Raw genomic sequence first — 24,654 nt, 5'->3', positions numbered from 1 at the left:
TGGCTAGGGTGGAAAGGGTTGTTGTTTTTAATGGAGTAAGGAAATGTTCTAAACTTAGTGGTAATGGTTGCCCGATTGTGTGACTATACTAAAACTATTGTATGATACAGTTTAAATATATGAATTTTATGATACGGGAATCATGTCTCAATTAAGATGTTTTTTTAAAAACGTAAAAAACAGCCTGTGTCTTTATTTCTCTCCATAGAAAAGCAAGAGCTGGATCTCGGAAGATGACTTCTACCGGCCTCCCCAGGAACAACCCCCGGAGAGTCCTTCAGACGGCTCCGCAGCTTCTCCCGGAGGGACTCCAGAGTCCGGGCCGTGTCTTCTCAGGCATTTTTCTCACGGACCAAGAAAAAGCTCCTCCATGGGGGCCCTAGACAGAGCTTGTGTGCCTTGTCCAGGAAGCAGGAAAAGCCTGGCGGCCGCCTCGCAGGAGCATAAGAACTTCAGGGTGGTGCATCGCAGGCAGATGGGTAGGTGGCCGCGGCATTCCAGGCCTCCGCAGGGGCACGCCTTTCAGAAAGCCCTTCTGTCGTCCTCTTTCCCATGACCAATTGGGTGGCGTCTTCTCACAAGAAAACGCTCATCTCGTGCTGAGTAATTCAAGAAAGCATTGCAGGAAAAGTGTTATGTATATTTTCTCATACAGTCTCAAAAGTAATGCCCAAAATTGCCTACAGAGTGCAAAAATACTGTGTAGCATATATATATATATATATATATATATATATATATATATATATATACACACACACACATTTTTATATATAAATTTTTATATATTTATATAAAATATATAAATACATATAAATATATATTTACATATATATATATATATATACATATATATATATATATATATATATATTTCAGAGAGGAAGGAAGAGGGAGAGAGAGAGAGAAACATCAATGATGAGAGAGAATCACTGATCGGCTGCCTCCTGCCTGCCCTACACTGGGGATGGAGCCTGCAATCTGTGCTTGTGCCCTGACCAGGAATCAAACCATGACCTCCTGAGCCACTGAGCCATGTCAGCCGGGCTACTGTATCATATGTTGAGATGGAAACTATTTTCCCTGAAACTACTCTATAAGCCTTATTATATGGAACTCTTGGTTCTGTCTTGATCTCCACACCCTCCCACTCCCGTGAAGTCCAGAATGCATTAAATAACTATAACCTAATTTTTCTATAACCCTCATAAATGAACTTCCTGTTTCAAACAAGCAAATAAGTATGCCCTAGAGCAGCCGTGGGCAAACTACGGCCCACGGGCCGGATCCGGCCTGTTTGAAATGAATAAACTAAAAAAAAAAAAAAAAAAGACCGTACCCTTTTATGTAATGATGTTTACTTTGAATTTATATTAGTTCACACAAACACTCCATCCATGCTTTTGTTCCGGCCCTCCGGTCCAGTTTAAGAACCCATTGTGGCCCTCGAGTCAAAAAGTTTGCCCACCCCTGCCCCTAGAGTCAGTCTCTTTCTCTCATTTTCTGTTTGCAGTGATCCAGCAGAGATTTCTGGCCAGGTTCCTGGGGCCCTGGTCCATGCTGGCTTCTTTTAGGTTTTTCTGTCAGCCTATGTGATATGGTTGTAACCATGTTGGAGAAGGTGAGCTCAGTCCTGGGTCTTCTCTGTCGACACCCACGTCCCAGCTGATCTCACCTACTCTCAAGGGCCTTACGCCAACAGCTCCCCAATGTTTAGCTCCAGTGTGGACCTTGCCCTTGAACCTCAGATTCCATCGGCTCCATGCATGTCTAACAGGCTTCTCAAAATAGACGTGTCCAAAAATGACTTCCAGTGATTCTCCACTAATTACAGCTTTATCAGGTTATTTTGGAGCAGGGGCATGGTGCCCTTTCAAATATGTTGCAAGTGGGCACAGTTTTTTTAAATTACAAAAATGGGCTCACACTACTCAATAGTGTTCAATACAACTTTCTATGCTGATAAAAATGTCCTATGGGGTTAGGTTTCTCATCTCATAAAATGCCCAACTTCCTCCTCCCAGATGCCTGCGCTAAAAACCTTGTAGTTACCCTTGACTTTCACGTCACACATCAAGTCCACCAGCAAGCCTGTTGGCATATCCCGAGTCTTCCACTCCCTACCACCTCCACCACCGCATGGGTTCAGTCCACCCACATCCCCGGCCAGGGTTACGGCAATGGCCCCCTAACTGGTCTCTCTCCCCCTGTAGTCCTTCAACATCTGGAGCCAGGACGACTCCCCCATTTTAAAATATGTCAGATCATGTCCCTGCAGCGGCTGCTGTCCCCTCACAGCCGAGTGGCTGGCTGGTATTCTGATGGCGGTCATTTCCCCGCACCCATTACAGGACCTCGGGCCCAGAGGTTTCTTCTTGGGCGATGAAGGGACAGGCCCGTTGTCTAAAGTGCCCCTTTCTGCCTGCAGGACTGTCCAACCCGTTCCGGGGCCTCATGAAACTGGGCACAGTGGAGCGGCGGGGGGCGATGGGCATCTGGAAGGAGCTCTTCTGCGAGCTCTCCCCGCTGGAGTTCCGCCTCTACCTGAGCGGCGAGGAGCGCACCTGCGTGGAGAACTGCTCGCTGCTGCGCTGTGAGTCCGTGGGGCCGGCCCACAGCGACGGCCGCTTCGAGCTGGTCTTCTCCGGCAAGAAGCTGACCCTGCGAGCCTCTTCCCAGGACGAGGCCGAGGACTGGCTGGACCGGGTGCGGGAGGCCCTGCAGAAGTGCCGGCCGCAGCAGGAGGAGGAGTGGGTGAGCGTCCAGTACCCGGAGCAGCCCAGCGACCTCCCCGAAGGCCCCCAGGGTGGCCCCCCCTCCCACCCGGAGCCCACGGAGCCCGAAACCCTGCAGAGCACGCAGTTGGATTGGTCCTCCGCCCAAGTGCCCGAGCCGGACGCTATTAAAGAGTCCCTCTTGTACCTGTACACGGATAGGACCTGGACGCCCTATATCTTCTCCCTGTCCCTGGACTCCCTGAAATGCTTCCGCGTGAAAAACAACGAGAAGATGTTAAGTGACAGCCACGGAGTGGAGACCATCCGAGATATCCTGCCAGACACCAGCCTCGGGGGCCCGTCCTTCTTCAAGATCATCACGGCCAAGGCCGTCCTGAAGCTGCAGGCCGGCAGCGCCGAGGAGGCCGCCTTGTGGAGGGACCTGGTGCGCAAGGTGCTGGCGTCCTACCTGGAGACGGCGGAGGAGGCCGTGACACTGGGCGGGAGCCTGGACGAAAACTGCCAAGAGGTGCTGAAGTTCGCCACCGGGGAGCAGGGCTTCCTGCTGCAGTACCTGGTGGCCATCCCCACCGAGAAGGGCCTCGACTCCCAGGGCTGCTTCTGCGCAGGTGCGACTTGCCCTCCCGCCACCCCCAGCCCGCCAGCCTCCCTCTGCCTCCGATGGGGTTGCTGCCTTAGGCTCTGCACCCCTCCCCGGCCCTCCACGAGTGGCCCACCCCACCCCTGGGGTGTTGCTGCACATGAAGCTATTGGCAGCTGTTGCAGCAAATGTTGTCTGCTCCTCCCAGCACCCAGTGAGCCAGTGCCCCTGCTTGTGGGAGTCCATCCCTTGCCCTTCCTACCACTCCTGCTCAGGGGCGAGACCTGTGGGAGGCAGCTCTGCTCTGTCTCTCTCTCTGTCCAGGGGAGTTCCCGGGAGCTAAGTTCCCGGCTCCCTCTGTTATCAGATTACAACATTATCATGTTATTTTGGAGCAGGGGCATGGTACCTTTCAAATATTTTGCAAGTGGGCACAATTTTTTTAAATTACAAAAATGGGCTCGTACTACTCAATAGTGTCCAATACAACTTTCCATGCTGATGAAAATGTCCCATACAGTAGCTACCAGCCACACGTGACTACTGGGTATGTAAAATGTGACTAGTGGGACTAAGGAACTGAATTTTTTACTTTATTTCATTGAAATGGATTTAAATTTAAAAGGGCACCCGTGTCTCATGGCCACCATGTTGGACAGCACAGTGGTATATATTGTTCTGCAACTTGGTTTTTTTCTAGTTAAAAATACATTATGGGTATTATTCCAAGTCAGTGCATCTGCTATATCGTTATCATCACCAAACCTAATTCTTCTGGGCTGGGTACTGGCCAGATGCTTCCTTTGAATTGTCTCATTTAATCCTCACAACCACCCTGTTGGGACAGGTGCACTATTATCTCTATTTATAGCTGAGGAAACTGAGTCACAGGGCTGGTAAGAGCCTGTCCCAGGTTCACACAGCTATCAAGTGGTGGAGCCAGTTGAGGGCCATGTTGGTCCCAGAAGCTCTGCTCTCAGCCGGGTCCCCATAGGCCCTCTCTACTCCCTTGTTTTCAAAGCTGCCTGATATTCTGCTGCTCATGTTCCGTCTTTAGCTCTTCCCTCCCAATCCACCCAGCCATTTCCAACACGCTGGGCCCTTCCAGTGAACTGAGTGGCGTGCCTCTGCAGCGTGCCAAAGCTACGGATGCGGCTGCAAGTGGGCTAGGAGCTGTCCTGTCGGGTGGAGCCTGTGGGACTGGAGGGAAAAGCCTGCTTCAGGCGTCTGGGAGGAAGTGGTCTGCGGTCAGCACCCCTCGGAAGGCCGAGCAGAGTTTCCTGCTGAAAACTTCAAGCCCCCTCCCTCCCCTACCTCCACCCTCCACCAACACACCCCCTCACCGTCTTCGAGGTGATTCACACTGTGGAGGTGAATGAATGCTGGCAGGGGCAGCTCTCACTGTCCCTGCCACCCGCCAGCCTTTGCCAGCTTTTGGGCAAGACTGAAGCTGGGGAGCCTGGGCTTCCTCTCCGCCTGTAAGGCGCACGCCAGTCACAGCCATTTGGCTTGTATTTCATAGTTTGTGGGGCACTTTCAAAACCTGTCTCATTGAAACTTTGTAATAACCCACAGAGTAGCCAGGAGTAGCTGAACAGATACTGAAAGGGAACCCGGCAAAAAATTCGCTGAAGGTCAGGATGAGGCAACTGGTAAGCAGAGGAACCGGCCCTGCTAGTCCTGAGGCCGGAGGGATTCTTGTCCCCTGGCCCCGTGGGAGGCTGGGCACGTGCTCAAGATTTGAGCCAGACCCTTGTTTGCCCTAAGCACAGCGACTCTCACTCCCTCTGCTCCCTACTCCAGGGACCTCCAGCTGAGGAGCTGAGGCTGGGCCCCACACCCCTGTCCCGAGGTATCCAGCAGCTCTCGCTTCACACTGGCTCCAGGCCCTGCCTTCCTGCCCACTCCCCATGCCCGACTTGCAAGGCCCTGACGTAGTTGCTTCCTTGTCTGGGGCCCAGTGGAGGGACAGACCTAGAGGAGGCTGACATTGGTGAGCCAGCAGTGGGAACATGGAAGAAGGCCGCTAGTTATAAGAGAATGCAGGCTCTAGAACCAAAACAGCCCAGCTCTGAATCCTGGCTGTGCCGCTTCATCCCTGTGTGACTGACAAGTTTCCCGGCCTCTCTGCATCAGTTCCTTCAGTGGTAAAATGACAGTGTTTTGTTGTCAAGATTAATTAATAGGGTTGATTGTGAGTGGTGGCTGTTCTTATCTTTATACTCTCCTTAGATAGCAGGCCTATCCACCGTGGTTGCTTCTGTGTGACTCAGGAGCTGACCCTGGCCCCGCCGCCGCTCACTCTCCCCATGTCCTTCTCCCCAGGCTGCTCCCGGCAGATCGGCTTCTCGTTTGTACGACCCAAGCTCTGTGCCTTCTCTGGCCTCTATTACTGTGACATCTGCCACCAAGACGATGCTTCAGTGATCCCGGCCAGGATCATCCACAACTGGGACCTCACCAAGCGCCCGGTGAGTCCCAAGCCCAGCCTATCGTGGCCACACAGGGCTGCTGAATGATAGAGAAACGGTCACTCCTCTGTGCTGCTGCCGTTCATCTGTTGGGAGGAGTGTGGCTCTAAAGAAGGCAGGGTCACTGGTTCAGGCCTCGTGATTTGGGGAAACTGATAAAGAAAAAAACTTGGTGCTGGTCTAGAGCCTCTGTGCAGAGCTCTGTCAGTGCCTGCCGTGGTCCTCAGGTAGGAGTCTGAAGATGGTTTTCTGCAGCTCCTCATGGCTGCAGACAAACTGTTTAAGGCACCAGCAACTGGATGGATGGGTGGGTGGATGGATGGATGGATGGATGGATGGATGGATGGATGGATGGATGGGCGGGTGGGTAGATGGATGGATGGATGGATGGATGGATGGATGGATGGATGGATGGGCGGATGGGCGGGTGGGTGGATGGATGGATGGGCGGATGGGTGGATGGATGGATGGGCGGGTGGGTGGATGGATGGATGGGTGCGTATGGATGAATGGATGGGTGGAGGGGTGGATGGATAGATGGGTGGGTGGGTGGGTGGATGGATGGATGGGTGGATAGATGGATGGTCTGGCCAGCTGGTTGCAAATCCCCTTGGAGCAGTCAGCCTTTTCTGTTGTCAGTGTAAGAACCTGACATGGAAAAAACTAATGACAATTACGGGGAAGCAAGACCTCAAATACTCTAGACTGCAGTGGTTCTCAACCTTCCTAATGCCGTGAGTCTTTAATACAGTTCCTCATGTTGTGGTGACCCCCAACCATAAAATTATTTTCATTGCTACTTCATAACTGTAATTTTGCTACTGTTATGAATCGTAATGTAAATATCTGATATACAGGATGTATTTTCATTGTTCAAGACCCACAGGTTGAGAATCGCTCGCTGCTCTAGAGAATGACAGCTTTGCACTTTCTTTTATACATTACAATTAAAGAGGGAACGTAATGAAGATTACATGAAGATGGGAGAAAGCAAGGCAGGGATTGGACTTTAGAATAATTAACAAAATTATGTGCTCTCTTGAGAGTGGTCACACTTTAGGAGGAGGGGGGTTAAAAAGAGGCATTTCAAAGGTGTGTACTCTAGATGCACAGGAACAATGGACAGCGCTTGCTGAAGGCAGAGATAAGCCTTTTGCTAGAAAAGTTATAGACCTGGGGCCTGACTACCACCATGACCTGCCCCGTTGGGAATTTATGATCAGATCACCTTGTTAGATCCAGCACCTCTTTTTTGTCCACACCATGCATCTATGTATATATGTGTCTACTTTTTTATAAAATTGGGATTATACTGGACTCACATTGTTTTATAACACACTTGGTTTACTTAGTATTACATCTTTGATACTTTCTTATGTTCACTAAATGCTTTTAACTACGATGTATTTTAAGATGGTTCAGGCTTTCCTCTTCTCCAGCTGAGCTTACCCATTTTTCTGGCTGTGTTACCGTGAGCAAATTTTATAACCTCAGCCTCCTCATCGGGAAAGGCGGGTTACTAGTGTTGTAATGTACCCCGTGAATCACAGAAGGACGCCTCAAGAAGTCGAATTAAAGAGGCACATTTATTGCAATCCGGGACTGAGGGGCCATTCCCCAAATCTCATAGTAATAAGATGGCCGCAAAACCAGACTTATATAGGCAAAGATCACAAAGGTATTGATTACATCCCAAGGTTTGGAATGAGGAACCTGGTTTGCAAAAAAAGCAGTTGACAGAAGCAGAAACAGCATGTTATCTAAATTACAGTTTTGGGTCTCCAGATCACTGAATTGACAGAAACACATTATCTAGAGCCCTCGGGTCTGGAATGAGGAACCTGGTCAGACTTAAGCATGTTATCAGATTACAGTTTTTGGGTCTCCGGAACACTGAGTCAACAGGGACACGTGAACTGGAGCCCTCTGACCTTGGGATAACTGTGCTGTCCTTCCCAGGTAAAGGAAAATGTGCTAAGACCAGTATGACCACAACCCATGGGATAGTCACAGTACAATCAATAGGGTATTCAATCGAATGGGGTGATTTATATAATTCAGAAAATCAAAGTAACTTTTCTATTATTTTAGCAAACAAATAAGTACAGAAACCAAACAGCTGGGTTAAAGTTAAACTATAGTTTCTACCTGAGATGATTGCTACCATACTTCACTACCAGTGTCTGTTTCGGGCTTGTGTGAGGACCGAAGGAGACAGTTCCCTCCCGTCACTCGGGCGGTGCCTTTCCCCTCTCCCGAGGCAGGTCACACTGGCCCCTGGTTCACCCGTCAGGGTCCATGCAGTCTTGGCATGTGGATGTGTCCTCGCCAGGGCACAGGGAGCCTGGGACTGAGTCTGGGCCATCCCAGCCTCTACCCTCCTGGGGATGGGAACCGCGAAGACGTTAGCTTCATTTTGTTTTGTTTGTGTGTTTTTTTTTTGGTTACCTCATCCCCACCCATACCCTCAATGTTAAGTATTTAAATAACGACATGGAGAAAATTAAACCTCAAAATCACCACAAAGGCAAAGAGGCCTTTGACCATAAAACTCGCTCACTGTTTACAACACCCGGATATTTCTGTTGGGCCATCTCCTTATTCATTGCTGTAATTCTGGTGCCACTTCCTCGTTCCAGCTAGAAAATGACAATCCTCTTCTCGGCGTGTCTGAGAGTGGGAATATGCAGCTCGCTCTCAGATCTCTGGCTTGGGGAACACAGGGAAATTCAGACTAGAAAGTGCCCGGCTCTCAGGGTAGGGGCCTTGCTGCTCACCGGCACTACCCTGGCTGACCCACCTGTGCGAGGCCTGCCCGGCACTTGGCAGGACGCGAGGCCAGGACTGGGGCTGCTTTCTTTGTCTGTCTCCTCCGCACACGCGGGATAGAAACGGTCCCTGCAGCACCAAGCCCCTGCCCGTCTGCAGCCTTGGCTCTTTTCAGCCGCATTCCCTGTTATTTCATCTGCGCCTCTCCCAAGGCCTGAGGCTGAGTTGGGTCAGGGATGGGATGGGTGGGGGCTGGGGAACAGCAGTTCGATCTGACTCACAGGGGCTTGGACACCGGGCTGCCCATTGGCTGGGGGCTGGTACCCCTGGGACGTGAGAAAGAGGAGTTGTCCGTTGCTGGGGGAGGCGAGAGATGCCAATGGAGTTGGGGGACCAGAAGCCTCCCGAGGTCCCTGTTACATTCCTGACCCTCCGGGGGCAGCTGGTCCACAGCAGCTCAGAGTCTGGTGGCAGCCCCTTGGCTGAGTCTATGCTCCGTGCCAGGGGCTTACATAGACTTTGTTGTTGTTGTTGATCTTCACCCCAGGATATTTTTCCATTAATTTTTTAGAAAGAGTGGAAGGGAGGGGGGGAGACAGAGAGAGAAACATCTATGTGAGAGAGACACATCGATGGATTGCTTCCCGCAGGTGCCCTGACCAGGGCCAGGGATCAAGCCTGAAACCGAGGTACGTGCCCTTGACCAGAATCAAACCAGCAACCCTTCAGTTCGAAGGCTGATGCTCTAACCACTCAGCAAACCTGCTAGGGCACTTGGATTATTTTTTAATCTAAACTCAAAATAATTCCAGGGGACAAGTGGTTTTATTTTTTTCCATTTTACACATAAGGAAACTGAGTCACCCAGAGGTTAAGGAAGTTTCACGGGTCATAAGGTAGGAAGTAGTGAGCCAGGATTCAAATCCAATTCTGACTTGAAAGACAGACTCCTGCACAGTAGTTGACAGTGGAGGAGACCACACCTCAGCTTAGACCTGGTCTCCACTGCCTACAGGTGGGTTGGATAAGCCACTTTAGCTTCTCTGAACCTCAGTTTCCTCACCAATGAAGTGGGGATGATGGCACCTTCCCCTTTAGGTTGTTATTGGGGATGAAGAAAAGAGGTGGTCAGGATCCTCAGCCCAGTGACTAGCAAACAGTAGGTGCTCAGTACTTGGCTTTGGCATTAGGGCGGGGCCTGAGGGTAAAACTTTCAGCACCCTATCAGGTGGGACAGACTGAGATGGGTCACTGAACTCTGCACGGAGACTCGGGGAGCCCTGGTGCTGCTGCTGGCAGAGCCGAGGGAACTGGGGAAACCTCTTGTCAAGCTGTGTCTGATCTGTGGCTTCCTGTGGTTGGAACCTGACTCAGCCAGTCACCTGGTTCCTGAGTCAGCCCAGGAGACAGTGCGTTTCCTTTAGGCAGGAAAATGGGGGCTGGGAGGAGAGGAAGTCCTGGGAAGGGTCCCTGAGGCCCCGGGGGAGGTGGACCCCTCCTCCGTCCCAGCATGGTCTGGGAGGGCAGCAGCGGGTGCCATGGAGGGAACGGAGGTTTGGGGCTCATAGAAACTGGGTTCAGATCTTGGCGTTTATGAGCCGTGGGCCCAGGCCAAGTCACTTCATCTCTCTGAACCCCAGTTTCTTCATCTGTAAAATGGAATGGCACCATCCTCTTGGAGGGTGGCTGCAGCCTGAGTGGGCGGGTGGGTAATGCAGGGCCTGACCCAGAGGCGCTTCCTGAAGGGCCTTTCTGTCTCACCCCCATTGCCTGGTGGTGTCCCCAGGTCTGCCGGCAGGCCCTGAAGTTCCTGATGAAGATCCGGGCCCAACCCCTCATCAACCTGCAGCTGGTGAACCCATCGCTGTACGAGCACGAGGAGCGGATGCACCTCATCGGGAGGAGCCGGGAGCAGCTGAAGCTTCTGGGGGATTACCTGGGCCTGTGCCGGAGTGGGGCCCTGAAGGAGCTCAGCAAAAGGTGAGCACCCTGCACCTGGACACACACTCAGGCATCCTCTGGGCACGCGCAGGAGGCAGCCAATCAAGGATTCTCTCATCATTGTCTGTCTGTCTGTCTGTCTGTCTCTCTCTCTCTCCCTCTCTCTCCGTCTCTCGTCTCCTCTGAAATAAACAAACATGTTTTTTTAAAGAAATATATAGATAGATAGATATGCTTTTATTGATTTTAGAGAGAGAGAGGGAGAGAGAAATAGAAACATTGATTAGAGAAACATCGATTAGCTGCCTCCCACACGGCCTCCACCAGGGATCAAGTCCAAAACCTGGGCATGTGCCCTGACCAGGAATTGAACTGGTGACCTCCTGGTGCCTGGGTCCACGCCCAACCACTGAGCCACGCCAGCTGGGCCATAAAAACATAGTTTTTATAAAAGAAGCAGAACAGGCACGAGAAAGAGCACAAGAGGAGCCTCTGCCGGCGCTCAGACCCACTGTGTGATTCAGGGAAGTCACTTTACTTCTCTGAGCCTCATTTTTCTTGTCTGTAAAATGGGCAAGTCGCCCCTGTATTCACATGGCCTTCCTGAGTTGTGGTGAAGGCTGCATAAGAGGCTTAGAGTCGGGGAAGGGACACGGACAGGCAGACAGATGGCCCTGGTTCAGCGTGGCATGTGCCATGAGAGAGGGCACCTGACCCAGCTTTGGCAGGGCCCAGAGGGCCAGGGTAGCCCCCAGAGGAGATAACATCTGAGCCGAGTGTTTGTGGAGTTCTGCCTTTTCATTAAGGAAAAACAATGTTTTTCTTCTTGCAAAGATAATATTCACATTGAGAATCAGGCAGAAAGTTGGGACCCCCTGCAGTCTCACCTGTGGGTATTGTTTGAGCTTCCAGACCTCACTCTGCCTTACACGCAGGAAAACAGGGTTACCGCAGCACATGGCACCCCGTGTATACGGAGATGGGCTTAGAAAAACTAAGGGGAAGGGAAGGCCCGGCTTTCCTGGCTAAGGGGACCTGTGGCATGGAGGGGGTGGGAGTGTGGCTCACCAGGACCCACAGGGGGCTTAGTGCAGCTGGATTGTGGGTGCAGGGCCAGACCTGGAAGGTCCTGTGTGCCACATCAAAGGCACCTGTGTTTTATTCTGCCAGCAGTGGGAGCCACTGGAGGGTTTGAGCAGGACTGTCGCATTCTGAGGAGTTTGAAAAGACCGAGTTTGGCAGCAGCGGTAGTAGCTCGCCGAGAGGAAAGGTGGCTTGGACTGAGTCATCCAGGTGGAGGGTGAGAGCACGAGAAGGGCTGAGAAGGAATAGGCAGGTCTCGGATGTGGGATCCCCTTTCTCTCCAAGGACCTAGCCAGGGGTCTGCCACCAGCAAACGGGAGCTCCCCCCGGCCCCCTCGACTTCACCACCCTCTGCAGTTGTAAGGCCTCTGAGTGTGACGGGCCCAGGTGCAGTGGCTCACAGGGAAGACTCTGGACCTGGTGGCCCCCAGGGCTTCCATGACTGAGCAGAGGGCAGATGATAGAGGTGACTGTCCATCCAAATCAGCCCCACCCTTCCTGCCACTCAGGAACAGCCTGAGCACCACCCCCACCCCCGCCCCCTGCGTTTTCCTGGTGATAAATGGCGGCTTCCTGTTCCCAGAAAGCTGGGATTTTCCTAGGGAGACCAGCATACAGTACTGAGCGCCTAGCCCTGGCTGGTCTGGCTCAGTGGATGGAGCTTCGGCCTGCGGACTGAAGGGTCCCGGGTTTGATTCCCATCAAGGGCACATGCCCGGGTTACACGCTCGATCCCCAGTGTGGGGCATGCAGGAGGCAGCCGATCAATGATTCTCTCTCATCATTGATGTTTCTCTCTCTCCCTTCCTCTCTGAAATCAATAATGTGTGTGTGTGTGTGTGTGTGTGTGTGTGTGTGTGTGTGTGTGTCTTTAAAAGAAAGAAAGAACTGAGCATCCAGTCGGCAGCGTCCTCACCCCACAGATCACCCACCATGTAGCCTGCCTGGCTGCTTGGGGGGGATTTGCCATCTCCACCCTGGATTGGCTTCCCCCCTGGACCATAATTGAGGCTGTGGAGTGACCCATGGCCAAGCCCCCATTCCAGACACCCCAGGGTCTGGCCCCATCCGGCCCGGATGTTCAGAGCATCCTGGGGCAGGTTTGCAGGCTTCCTCGGAATTGGAGCGTTCTCCCCAGACCCCAGCACCGTGCACACTCACACTGCAAGGCCAGGCAGGCTTTGCACCCGGGGACCGCCTGCAGGTGTTTCCTCTCTGTCCCTCAGGATGTAACCCTGGGACCTCTGCCATCAGCGGGGTAGAAACCAGAGCCCGGCTGGTGGTGGAGCTCATCCTCTGTCTCCCCGCCTCCCCACCCACCTCTGAAAGGGGATCTGCCGTGGGGCTGAGAACAGGTCTCAGGTCCTCACAGGGCACCGAAACCAGATGCTTGAATGTCTGTCCCTCAGCCAGACCAGGGCTGCGGGAGGGCAGGAGCCAGGTCCTGTGCATTTCTGTCCCTGATATGTGATGGGGGCAATAAGACAGCAGCCGACACCTACAGGCATCCACAGGGCGGATGAGAACAGGCTCCAGAGCCAAGCGCTTACACTCAAACTGCAGCTCTGCAGCTGCTAGCTAGCTGTGCGGCACAGCAAGTTATTGAACCTCTGTTCCTCCATCTTCTCTCCTCCTCAAAGTGAGTGTTATAATAGCGCTGACCTCAAAGGATTATTGTGAGGAGTAATAAGTTTATATTTAAATATAAGCTTTCAGCCCAGTTCCTGGTACCAACTGTTAGCTTTCATCATCCTCTTCCTCATTATTTTTATAGACATTTACTTTATTTTTTATACCTTTAAGTTAAAAAAGCATTTTTAGCCTTATTGAGGTATAGTTGACAAATAAAATTGTAAGATATCTAAAGTGTACAGCGTGTTGATTAGCTATATGTACACATTGGGAAAGAATTCCTCCCATCTGGTTAATTAACACACTCACCACATTATTTACTTATTTATTTATTCAGAAATTTTTTTGGTAAGAACATTTAAGTTCTGCTCTCAGCGAATTTCAGTTGTGCAATACAGGTTTAGCAACTAGAGTTAGGTAATTATTCATTGTTTACGATGTGCAAGGCACTGTGCCAAAAGTTTTAAATAAATTATTTAATCCTCAAAACAGCTCCGTTTCTCAGGTGAGGAAACGTGAGGCTCCGGGAGGTTGAGTAACCTGCCCGAGGTCCCTATGTTAGTCAGTCACTGGAAGGCCAGGTTCCGGCCTGTCTGGCTGGCTGTGCTCCTCAGCACCCCGCCCAGGTGGGAGGTGTCGCTGCCTGCTTAGCCCGGCTCAGGGGATGAAAACAAACACAGGTTGGCGGGGGCTTGGAAACCCTTCTAAGGGACCTCTTGTGTTTTCTCTGAAGGCTCACCCACAGGAATTATCTCTTGGAGTCTCCCCACAAGTACAGTGTCGCTGACCTCCAGCAGGTGAGAAAGTTGCCCCCCCACCCCCACCCCCAGACCTCTCCAGAGGGACCCCATTCCTGGAAAAAATCAGAAAGGGAGGTGGGGGTGGTGTTGCTGAGTTCACTGAGACAAAACAGAGGTCTGCAGCTTTTCAGGACCTTGGACTGGTGTCCTCCCGCCCCTTGCTTCCTGGGGCAGTGAGTGAGCCCGCAGCGCCCCAGGAATCAGCAGGCACTACAGCAAAGCCCAGGATCACAGGGGTGAGAGTTTGAGACAGTCCTTTGCTCAAGGAAAGGAACAGTGGATTTGGGCCTCGTCTGTCGATCCCGTGATCCCCACCTGCACAAAGGCTGATGCCTGTACTGCTCGGCCTGATTTGGGGAGGATCTCATGCCCAAATGGAAAGACACTTCTATTGGAATAGGAGTTGTTGGGGTTTTTTTAATATGTTTTTATTGATTTTTTTTTTTTTGAGGGAGAGGGAGGGAGAGATAAGAAGATCGATGAGAGAGAAACATCGATCTGCTGCCTCCCGCACACCCTCCACTGGGGATCCAGCCTGAAACCCAGGCATGTACCCCGACCGGGAATCGAACCAGGGACCTCTTGGTGCATGGGTTTATGCTCAGCCACAGAGCCACACCAGACGGGGAGCCGTTCTTCAGGCAGGGTGCCACCAATAGGCCAAGTTTTGCAGACGGCCTTGGCCTCAGCACAGCTCCCTAAAATGCCTGGCGGCCTGCATCTGCCCCTACAGATCTCGGAGGGAGTGTATGAAGGATTCCTCAAGACCCTGATCGAGTTTGCCTCCCAGCATGTCTACCACTGTGACCTGTGCACCCAGCGTGGCTTCATCTGCCAGATCTGCCACCACCATGACATCATCTTCCCCTTCGAGTTTGACACCACCGTCAGGTATGCAGGACACTCAGCCAGATGCCCCACCCCTCCCCTTCCCCCAGCATTTCAGGGTGGCGTGGCAGACCTGGGTCCTTGGGTGGGAACACACTTAACATCCCCTCTGCGCTCGTGCTTCGGGTTAGTGAGGTTGTTTAGAGCAGCTGATGCCCTGGGCAGTCATGGTCAGCCCCAGTCCTGCTCAGGGGACAACACAAGCCCTCAGAGAATGCTGTTGGCTCTCTTCCGGGGTCTCAGTTTTGTCATCTATGAATGGGTTGAGGAGGGACTGAATGAGTTATTGCCCTGGAGTGTTGGACAAGGCCCAGCACAAAATGGGCAACTGGTGGGTGACCTTCTGCCCCTGTCATGGTCGTTCTTTTTCCCAGTTATCACTCGCTCATTATCAGAAGCCTCTAAATGGACAAATTCATCCACCAAACCTTTCTTCCAACCCATGTGGGGGTGGAAATCTGAACTGGTGGGAGCATTCATTCATTTCAGTAGGTGTTCCCTGGCCCAGATTCAGCCCCTGAACAGACCTGGGCTGAGTGTTTCCAACTGCAGAGTATCTTAACCATAGGCAAGCAGTCATTAGTGAGTCTCAGCAGCATTTATAAAAAATGAAATAGGGGGTCAGCAGGCATCACATGACCTTGGGTACGCATCGCTGCAAGGATCTCTTCTCCCTGGATGGAGAAGTGGTGCCTGCGGGCCAGGGGTTGTGGGTGGAACACAGCCCGACTGTGGGCTCTGGTCAGGAACACTGGCCAGCCTCAGGCCCCAGGGGAGGCCTCCGCCCATTCGCACAAGTAGCACTTGCCTCTTTCTCCCAGGTGTGGCGAATGCAAGACCGTCTTCCACCAGAGCTGCCAGGCCGTGGTGAAGGGCTGCCCCCGCTGTGCCCGCCGGCGCAAGTACCACGAACAGAACGCTCTCACCTAACCCAGTCTCCTGACCCCCCTCAAAGGCCTCGGGGTGAGGGTTCCGCTCAGCCATGCAGCTGGGTTTGCCATCAACCCCGGCCACTCTCTCAAGGTGTCACAGCTGTCTCCCTCGTCAGGAAGACTCAGATGTGACTAGAGCATGAGCCTACCAGAGGGCTTAATGATTGATGGCCCGTCGTCCCCCCCCCCCATCTGCTCCAGGAGGTGGGACACCAGCAGACGCCCCCTGTCCGGGGTGCTGTGGGTGGGGGGACTGTGCACTAATCAGGCTCCAGCTCATCTCACTGACATGACACCCCCATCAGGGCTGTTCACACACTGTGGAAATAAGACTTGGGGCGCATTTACAAATCCACATGCCTGATTAAAAGGTCTAGTTTTTTAAGGTGGGTTTTCCCCCTTCCTATTTCAATAGAAAATATTTTTTTATTCTTAACCCTATACAAATCACCCAAGAAATCCAGGCATTCTCACCATGAGCGAATGTGCAGGTACTGCCCAGGCCTGGTCTGCAGACAGGCGGGCGGCTGGGCATCCCTGTGACAGAGCCCGTCAGCTGCCTCTCCTTCACCCTCCCCAGACACTTGCTGCCAACAGCTCAAGTGCAATGTGCCAAACAGCCCATGGGGCCAGGCGGGTCGGTCCTGATGCCACCTTCTTCCTCTCCCTCTCTACTCCCTGCCCCATGCCCCCCACCTGAAAAGCCCATCTTTCTCTGTGTCAGAGCCCCTTCTCTCTTCTGTAGCCAGGATTCTGGTCCCTGCACGAGAAGGGTAATGACTTCAACCCAGCACTGTCAGCACTTTGCATCTTCCTTGGGCCAGGGACCGGCCCACCCCTCAGCTCCATGCCCTCCCCACTCCTACCCTACACTGGGACACTCTCAGGGGTCCCACCCCTGCCTGCCTGACCCCTGCTGGGACAGAGGTAGTCTGGGCTCACAGAGAGGGCAGTGAGCCTAGGCCGGGGGCCGGCCTTGGCGCACAATGTGGAACAGTGACCCGTCCTTCACGAAGCGTGCCAGCCCCGCTGCTGAGATGTGCGGGGGCCAGCGGGGGAAGGGCCACGGAAGGGCTTCGCCTCCGTTCACAAAGCCATGCATTCACACAGCTTTGCCGGACTGGCCCGGGAAGGGCGCCGCTGGAGACTGGGAAATGTCATTGAAACACCATTGCCATTGGAAGGAGTGTTGGAATTGTTTTCAAATGATATTTAGACCCTTGGGGCTTGGGGGAATCTGCTGCATCCCTCCCTCCTCTCCTGAACCCAGCAAGCCCCCCTCCGCCCTGGGGCCCTCTGGTCGTCTCTGCACTCAGCTTGAGACTGGGGGCCTCATGTGAAGACCCACCTGTCCTGCCAGGAGATGAGCTTACTGCCACTTCTCCCTTGGGGTGATTTGGCTGCTGAGTCACCTGTCTAGCCCCGTGGAGCTGGATAAATTGTGCAATAGAACAGAGGAGGTGCTAGGCAGGTGGGGGAGGGGCTGCCACACAGCCTCTCTGTCCCCTCTTGTAAGCTGGTGCACACCTGTGCCCAGCACACCAAAGCCTCCAGAAGCAGAAATGGATCCTTATCCTCATCCCACCCCTCAGCATTTATGCCAGCACAGCCTGATCAGAGCCCCGACTGCCCCAGATCCCTGAGTGGGCAGGAGCCCAGCCTGGGTGCGCAGTGTGGCCCTGGCTGGGCCTGTATGTTCTATAGTCCACAAGGTGCCCTAGGAGGGGGCAGGAGTGAGACCTTGGAGGCGCCTACTTCAGTCCGCTGCACCCCCGCGCTCCCAGAGATTAGAAGCATTAAATCTGACGCTCCCCCATCCCCAAAAGCTGCTGATGCTTTCAGATGAGCTGAGTTGCACCTCCTCACCTCCGACTGAAAGCTGATGTGAACCCCAGTGGTGGCCACACTTTTTAAAGTGTCACTGGATGCAATAAACTTTGCAGTACGGGGCCCTGGTGCTTGGCGATGTACTGAAGGAACTGCTGCTGTGTGTTGTTTGAATGATTTTGCAGTAAAGACCTGATCTTTCTAATCTCTGGTCTGGCTTCTGAATCCTCACGCTGTGGCTGATTGGGGGAGACCCTGGGCCATCCATTGCCAGTCTGATTGGGCCTCCACTCTCCTGTTAGTCCCTAGGCACCAGAGAGGAGAGGATGGGGGAGTGGTAAACATTTGCAAGCAGGAGACTTGTGTGCCAGCAGTGGGCATGGAGGAGAGGGCAGTCACAGGTTCAGTATATACCCCACCCTTGGAGTCTGAGGAGGCAGGGCCCCCATGGGGTTGGATTTCAGGGAGGTTTATTCCTATGCAACAACTGAAGCCGATGCCTGAAATCCCACCACCATGGCTTCTTTCCTGTGCCTTCCATGCCAAAGCACAGACACCTGACCCTGGAATGTGTGAAATCTCAGGCCTACATTTCCCACTGGATTGAGCGAAGTGGCTCAGGAAGGACAGGCTGGGCAGGGCCCTGATTCCGCCCTCATGGTTTGAGGGCTCACATGGGCTTTTATTTGTCTGTAGACCTTCCTCTGAAGGTCCAGGGGGCTCCTGCAGGGGGAAGCCCACCACTGCCCACTGTACGGAGAGAAGAAGGAAACGCTAATTTGCAGGGAAATCAGGTTGCAGGGAAATGGGACTGGAAAAGATGACATTTAGGTCTGTAGTTTCCTGTCCTTTCAGCCCATGAGGGAGCACCCACTGCCCATCCCATGAGCCCAGCTTCTGCAAGCTCACCTCCCCCCAGGGGCAGTAGGTGGGGGTGGGCTCCAGGGAGACAGGAGGAACCTGGTTTGAGGGCTGGGGGGGTGGGGAGGAGGCAGGCCCACCTGGGGCAAGAGGACCAGGGGCAAGTGACCTGCCCTGCCTTTGGACTCAGCACCTTTGTCCTCCGCAAAGTGCCTCTGAGGACTCTTGCCCCCCACACCCACCACCACCATCTAGAGGAGGATGTGAGACTTGGAGACCTCATTCCAAACCCAAAGAGGCTCCTCTCGTTATAAAAGTAGTGTTAGGCCTGGCCAGCGTGGCTCAGTGGTTGAGCATGGACATAGGTCACGGTTCTATTCCCAGTCAGGGCACATGCCTGTGTTGCAGGCTCAATCCCCAGTAGGGGGTCCGCAGGAGTCAGCTGATCATGATTCTCTCTCATCCTTGAGTTTCTGTCTCTCCCTCTCCCTTCCTCTCTGAAATCAATAAAGATGTATTTTTCTAAAAGTAGCATGAATCACAGCTAATATGCTGTGTGTTTTATAATGATAATGTGATCATAACAACATCACCCTTAGTGCATCTCATTTAATCTTCTCAACAATCCTGTGAAGTAGGTGTTCTGTCCCCAGCTCACCGGAAGCAGCTGCAGAGATAAGGTGAGGAGGATGAGTCCGGCCCCAGGAAGTTGCTCTGATCTTACCCTGGAGACATCGGAGGGGCGCCCTCCTCCCCAACCAGGATCCAGGAGAAGATGAGAACCAAGTCGTTGGGAGGGAAATTCAGCCAGAAGTAGGTGAGGAGACCCGACCCCCTCGTCTTCCTGTCCTGGTCCTGCTGCCTCCACCTCCCGGGAGCAGCCAGGTGTGGCCCCGGGTCCCGGGAAGCGCTGGGGGAGGGGTGGCGCCTCTGTTCCCAGGGCGCTGGCTCGCCCAGAGGGGACAGGAAGCCAGGACACCGGGGATTGTCTCTCGCCGCCGCAGCCCTGCCCCAGCCCGGGAGGAAGTTCTGCCTGGTGCGCTCGGCTGGTGCCTCCCTCGCTATATTGTTGAACAGGAAACCCGGCAGCGCGGGAGCTGGGCGGTGGAGGAGAGCGAGCGCCGGACGCCGAGCCCACGCGCTCCCTGCCGGGACAAGCGGAGGCCAGGCTAGCGAGTGGACACCCCGAGGTGCTAAGGCCGGGCCAGACTGGGCGGGGGTGCTGAGCCTCGGGTGGGGGGTCGGGTGCCGCAGGTGCGGGTCCTCGCCCGGGAGCGCCGCGCGCCGGCTCTTCCAATCGCGTAGGGACTGGAGCTGCAAGGGGCCCGGGATGACGCCGCGCGGGACGGTCCCCTCCCAGCGGAGGGTGGGGGGTGGGGGAGAAGGGCGCCCTCGGTCCGGGGATAGGAGGGGCCCAGGTCCAGGGCCCCAGCGCCGACCGGGGCGTTGGCGCCGCTGTGATTCCCGTCGCAGGGCACCTCCTGGCGACCGGTCCGGCCTCTCGCTCCAGGGATCCTCCCCGCTCCCCGCTCTCCGCATTCCTCCCTTCCTCTTCGCTCCCCCAAGGGCAAGGAGCCGAGGCCCGGGTGCCATCCTCACCATCCCAGGACCTGCGCTCCCGTGGGCGGCCCTGTGCGCACCCGCTCCGAGTGTTCCGGGCCCAGCCGAGGCGCCCGGGAAAGGGTCGGGAAGGGCGGGGCCAGAGCGCGCAGTGCCCGCGACCCGGCTGCAAAGGCTCGTAGCTGGTGATTCGAGTGCAAGTGGCCTGGCTCGGGTTGAGAGTGCCCGGGCAAACAACAAGCCAGGGTCCAGCAGTCCCCGGGACGCAGAGGCCCGTGGTCAGCAGATCCCGGGCATGGGGGGCGGGGGGACAGGGGCGGAACTCTACCTTCCAGAGGCTCTGCTTGCGACCCGCCAGCGCCCCGTCACTCGGAGCGGGGTTCTCAACAGGGACGCCCACAGCCCCCACCCCACCCCCACCCCCACCCCCTGTCCCTACCTCATGGTTTCTCCTGCCCCGGGACCAGCTTCCAATGTCTTCGCGGGCCGTCAGGCTCCCCCTCGCCCCCTCCCAGACAAAGCTGCTTTGGGGGTTGGGGACAGCCCGCCAGAGCGCCCCTCTCCCTTTCTGTCCCCCTTGCCAGCTCCTGCTTCCAGAAATCTCTCCAGCCTAGCCCTTGAGTCCCGGCCCGACGAGATGGCAGGCGCCTAACCTGCACCCATCGCAGGCGCAGCCCATCCAGCCCATGGGCTCCCGAGGACCCGCCCTGCCAACGTGAGTGCGCCGCGAAGGCCGGGGAAGGTGGGGAGAAGGGCGCCCCTCCGGGGGCTGTCGGCTTAGCTCCCGGCAGCGCGCGGATCCCGCCTCCCAGGCCCAGAGTAGAGTGACTCAGTTTCCCCATCGAGGAAAGCTTGACAAGGTCAATAAGGAGCGTTACGCGCCCCTCCCTCCGCGGGACCCTGTCCCCGGCCCCTCCGCCTCCGTGAGCAGCCGAGCTCCCACGGCGGGTCCCCGGCCAGCTTTTGGGGCAGGAGGTGTGGTCAGTGTAAAGGCTGGGAGGAAGCAGCCACCTCCGAAGGAGGCCGCCGACTCGGGCTGTGATGGAGGGACGCAGGCAGACGCGGGGTTAGGCTCCGAAGCCAGGCGGAGCGGCACGGAGAGGCTGGGGCTGTGCGCTCGCTCCGGGACCCCCGGAGACAAGGCGCATTCTCTCGCGGCCACTGTCAGGCGGCGACGTAGAGATCCCGGGGCAGGTAGAGCGGCGCCAGGGCCCACCCCTTCTCGGGGCGGGAGGGGGAGCCGGAGAGCAGAGGCGGCGAGGGCCGGTTTGGGCGGGCCAGGCTCCGGGCTCACGTCTGCGGCAAAGCCGCTGGGGAAGAAAAGAAAAACCGAGAGAACCGGTTTCCCGGCCTCGGGAGTCCGGCCCCTCGTGCCAGGGCTCCTGAACTAAGTGAAGCAGCGTGGTTGCGCGGCCCGGGGCCAGGAAGGGGCGCCGTGGACTCGCATTCTTTCAGCGCTGGAGGCGGCCAGGTGGGGCGGGAAGTAGGGAATGGGTTGTTCTTCCCACTTCACAGAAGGGGAAACTGAGGCCCACTCAACTGTTAGGCAAATTGTGGTGTCGACTTGATCTCGGGCAACCACCCTATGTCAGCAATTTTCAACCCGTGTGCTGCAGCACACTGAGGTGCCAGAAGAATTTTTTAAACATGCAACATCTGACTACTAGTCAAAGGCACCCACCTCTTCTCCCTTGGGTTGTCAAATAAAAAAAATGACAACAGCCAACACAATAGCCGTCCGTTGTGAATAAATGAAAATTATACTTTTTTCCAGATTTTGGTGTGCCACAGAAGTTTAGTTATTAGTTTATGTGCGCCATGAGATGCAAAAGGTTGAAAATCGCCGCCCCCCCCCCCCGTGTGTGTGTGTGTGTGTGTGTGTGTGTGTGTGTGTGTGTTGTTTGTTTGTTTTGCCCTGTCTCTTTGAACTAAGGCTTTCCTGGCTGTAAAGTTGAACCAGTATTACCCACAATCCCCCTCCAAGGGATTGGATGAAAGGGTTGCCGTAATCCCATCCCTGGGTGTAGGAATGAGAATTTAAGAGATTATGTTATGCAAGTCTCCCATTTTAGAGATAGGAAAACTGAGGCCAGAACGCACACGAGGAGCGTAGCGCTAGTGCGGTTGCCTCACGTCTCCGTGGCTCTGACCTTCGCGCCCCTCCTCCTTGCTGTCCACAGGGAAAGGCCGCGGCCACGATGGCGGCGGACGTCGAGGGGGATGTGTATGTGCTGGTGGAGCACCCTTTCCAGTACACTGGCAAGGACGGATGCCAAGTCGCCATCCAGCCCAACGAGCGCTATCGGCTGCTGCGACGCAGCACCGAGCACTGGTGGCACGTGCGGAGCGAGCCGGACGGACGCCCCTTCTACCTGCCCGCACAGTATGTGCGCGAGCTGCCAGCCATTGGGGACCCGGCCGCCGCCTCGAAGCCGCCGCCTTTGCCCCAGCGCGGCCCCGCGGTCCCGGAACCGCTTACCTACGACTACCGCTTCGTGCGCGCACCGGTGCCCGCGGGCCCCGACGGCGTGCCCGCCGAGCCCCGCGGCCGGGTCGGCTCTCTGTGCGGCCCCGCGCTGCGCGGCGCCCGGGCTCATCGCAGCAGCCTGACCCCGGGCCAGCCCGCCTGCCTGTACGCGCGGCCCGCGGCGCGGGTGAGGCCTGCACAGTCCCTGGACGACCTGGCACGCACCGCCGCGCCCCCTGCGGTCCTCCTCGGGAGCGCGGGCAGCTTCAAGGCCTGCAGCGTGGCGGGCTCCTGGGTGTGCCCGCGGCCCCTGGCGCGCAGCGACTCCGAGAACACGTACGAGACCATCGAGGACGTGCGCGGACCGCCGCGGGAGGAGCGCCCGGAGCAGGTATGTTGCGGGGAGCGGAGGCGGGGCGGGGGGCTGCACCCGCCGAGGAGACTCGCTTGACTTAGCGTCGGGCTCCGCAGGGAGCATCTGTGTTCGCTGGCTTTGGACGAGCTCCCTCACACCGAGCCTCGCTTTCCTCTGCCATGAAACAAGGGGCACTGGCACACATCTCTTATCTGCCAAAATGCCAGAGCTTCCTGGAGCCCACAGGTTTTTCGTACAAAAAATTTATGGCAAAATTTGTCTTGAACCCATGTGAGGCCGTTGGTGGTCTTTACTCATCAGATTTAATGTGAATATTCAGGTTGTGCTACCAATGAATGAACTTGATTACAGGGTGCTGGCCCAGGCCTCGCTGGGAGTTACACCACCCATGGCATCAGGTGTGTGCGCCGCATCATCATTCTGAAATCGAACCACTCCGAAGCGCATCGGGCATGAAATAGGGGGTTGTGGACCTGCGCCGGCTCTTTCTCACTGGAGCTTGGGGTGGGGGTGGGGGGTGTCAGACGAGATAATGGATATGACAGTCAGGAGACTGCTTCCCTTTTTGGCTGCTTCCAACATTTCAGTTCCCTCTTTAAAAAAAAAAAAGAAGAAGCAGCTTGATGGGTTTGTTTCAGAAAGAAGTCCAGTCATAGTGGCTTTTTCTTTCTTTTTCGCTTCAGATTCTAGTTATGTTAATTTGGGAAATCGAAAACAGAGCACGTTTTTAAAACTCTTACATCCTCAGAAATCTGCCCACGGCATGACTTCTTGAACTTAGGAACTTTTCAGGAAGGGGAATGGAGGGGGATGCACAGACATCTGTCACCAGCTGTGTGATGATGGTCAATTCGCTTCCTCTGGGGGTCTCAGTTAGTCCTTTAGCCCAAAGAGGGGCGGGGGGGGGGGGGGAATGGCTGCATGACCCTTGAAACTTAGGAGGCTATAGTTTCTTTGTAGTCGATGTCATTTCCATAAACATTGATCCCTGCCAAGTCCCAGGACCGAGTCTGGGATGCCCAGAGGAAGGAGGCACCGTCCGCATAAGCAAGCTCCTGGGTACTTCTTCCACCCCATATTATAGCGCAAAGAGCTCGGGATTTGAGACTACAGAGGCCCGAATTTGGTTCTGCTGAGTCACCGGCCCCTGAGTCACCCTCCAGCCCCAGTGTTCCCGTGTGTAAATGTACAACAATACCTAAGGATTCAGGTTGTTGACAGCTTTCAACGAGGTGAGCTTGGACCCGCAGGGCCCGAGGTAGGCAGGCCACCGAAGACTGGCTGCGGTCCCACTTAGTATCCTTTCCTCTGCTCTGCGCCGCCCACGCTCCGGTTTCTGCAGGGGGCAGCCCGCCCCCTTGTGGCCAGCGTGCAGAACAGCATCCAGCGGGTGGGGAATGGACCCTGCCCGCTGGGGGAGGCAGGGGGGTAGGGTGGGGAGCGGAGGGATCCTGTGCCCGGTGCCCGGCCTGCCTGCCAGACAGTTTCTTTGGGATAGACGGCTGGATGCCAGCGCTTCTTCTCCCGGCGCCCCTCCGTTTCCTGGGCAGACTCCTAGCGGCGCACTCCTGAGCCTCAGCACTCTCCCTCCTGGTGATAGTGGGGTGTCTGTCTGTCCCTCTGAGGGGTGCCCCTGAGGTGGAGGACTGCCTTGCCCTCTGCACCCCTGCGCCCCTCACAGAGCCTGGCCCAGAGCGTGTGCAGGGTATGGACTAGGGACAAGGAGCCA

General features: G+C 55.2%; 2 protein-coding genes and 1 long non-coding RNA gene across 9 annotated transcripts in view; 2 read left to right on the top strand and 1 right to left on the bottom strand.

The window, feature by feature from the left end:
* Positions 1–17,866, top strand: part of PLEKHM1 (pleckstrin homology and RUN domain containing M1) — a 46,701-nt gene extending 28,835 nt beyond the window's left edge. For 2 of the 3 annotated variants that reach the window (XM_059670463.1, XM_059670462.1), the window contains 7 exons: positions 209–479; positions 2,429–3,346; positions 5,551–5,789; positions 10,345–10,538; positions 13,948–14,011; positions 14,748–14,905; positions 15,724–17,866. In XM_059670463.1, the coding sequence (XP_059526446.1) occupies positions 209–479; positions 2,429–3,346; positions 5,551–5,789; positions 10,345–10,538; positions 13,948–14,011; positions 14,748–14,905; positions 15,724–15,832 (1,953 nt within the window). In that variant the 3' untranslated portion in view covers positions 15,833–17,866. The remainder of the gene's footprint in view (positions 1–208; positions 480–2,428; positions 3,347–5,550; positions 5,790–10,344; positions 10,539–13,947; positions 14,012–14,747; positions 14,906–15,723) is intronic. The other variant, XM_059670464.1, reaches the window with a different exon arrangement.
* LOC132218786 (uncharacterized) overlaps positions 1–24,654 on the bottom strand; it is a 449,343-nt gene that overhangs the window by 312,154 nt on the left and 112,535 nt on the right. The window lies entirely within an intron of this gene.
* Positions 19,573–24,654, top strand: part of ARHGAP27 (Rho GTPase activating protein 27) — a 31,178-nt gene continuing 26,096 nt past the window's right edge. For 4 of the 5 annotated variants that reach the window (XR_009449259.1, XM_059670469.1, XM_059670468.1 and 1 more), the window contains exons 1-3: positions 19,573–19,712; positions 20,667–20,797; positions 22,263–22,940. Coding sequence is in view for 4 of the 5 variants with exons in the window: in XM_059670469.1 (XP_059526452.1) it covers positions 22,281–22,940 (660 nt within the window). In the remaining variant the exon portion in view is untranslated. Of the gene's footprint in view, positions 19,713–20,221; positions 20,361–20,666; positions 20,798–22,262; positions 22,941–24,654 lie in introns of those variants that run through there. The other variant, XM_059670466.1, reaches the window with a different exon arrangement.

This window comes from Myotis daubentonii, chromosome 16, assembly GCF_963259705.1.
Source record: "Myotis daubentonii chromosome 16, mMyoDau2.1, whole genome shotgun sequence".
NCBI classification, from domain to species: Eukaryota; Metazoa; Chordata; class Mammalia; order Chiroptera; family Vespertilionidae; genus Myotis; species Myotis daubentonii.
This window is presented reverse-complemented; position numbering and strand designations above follow the sequence as displayed.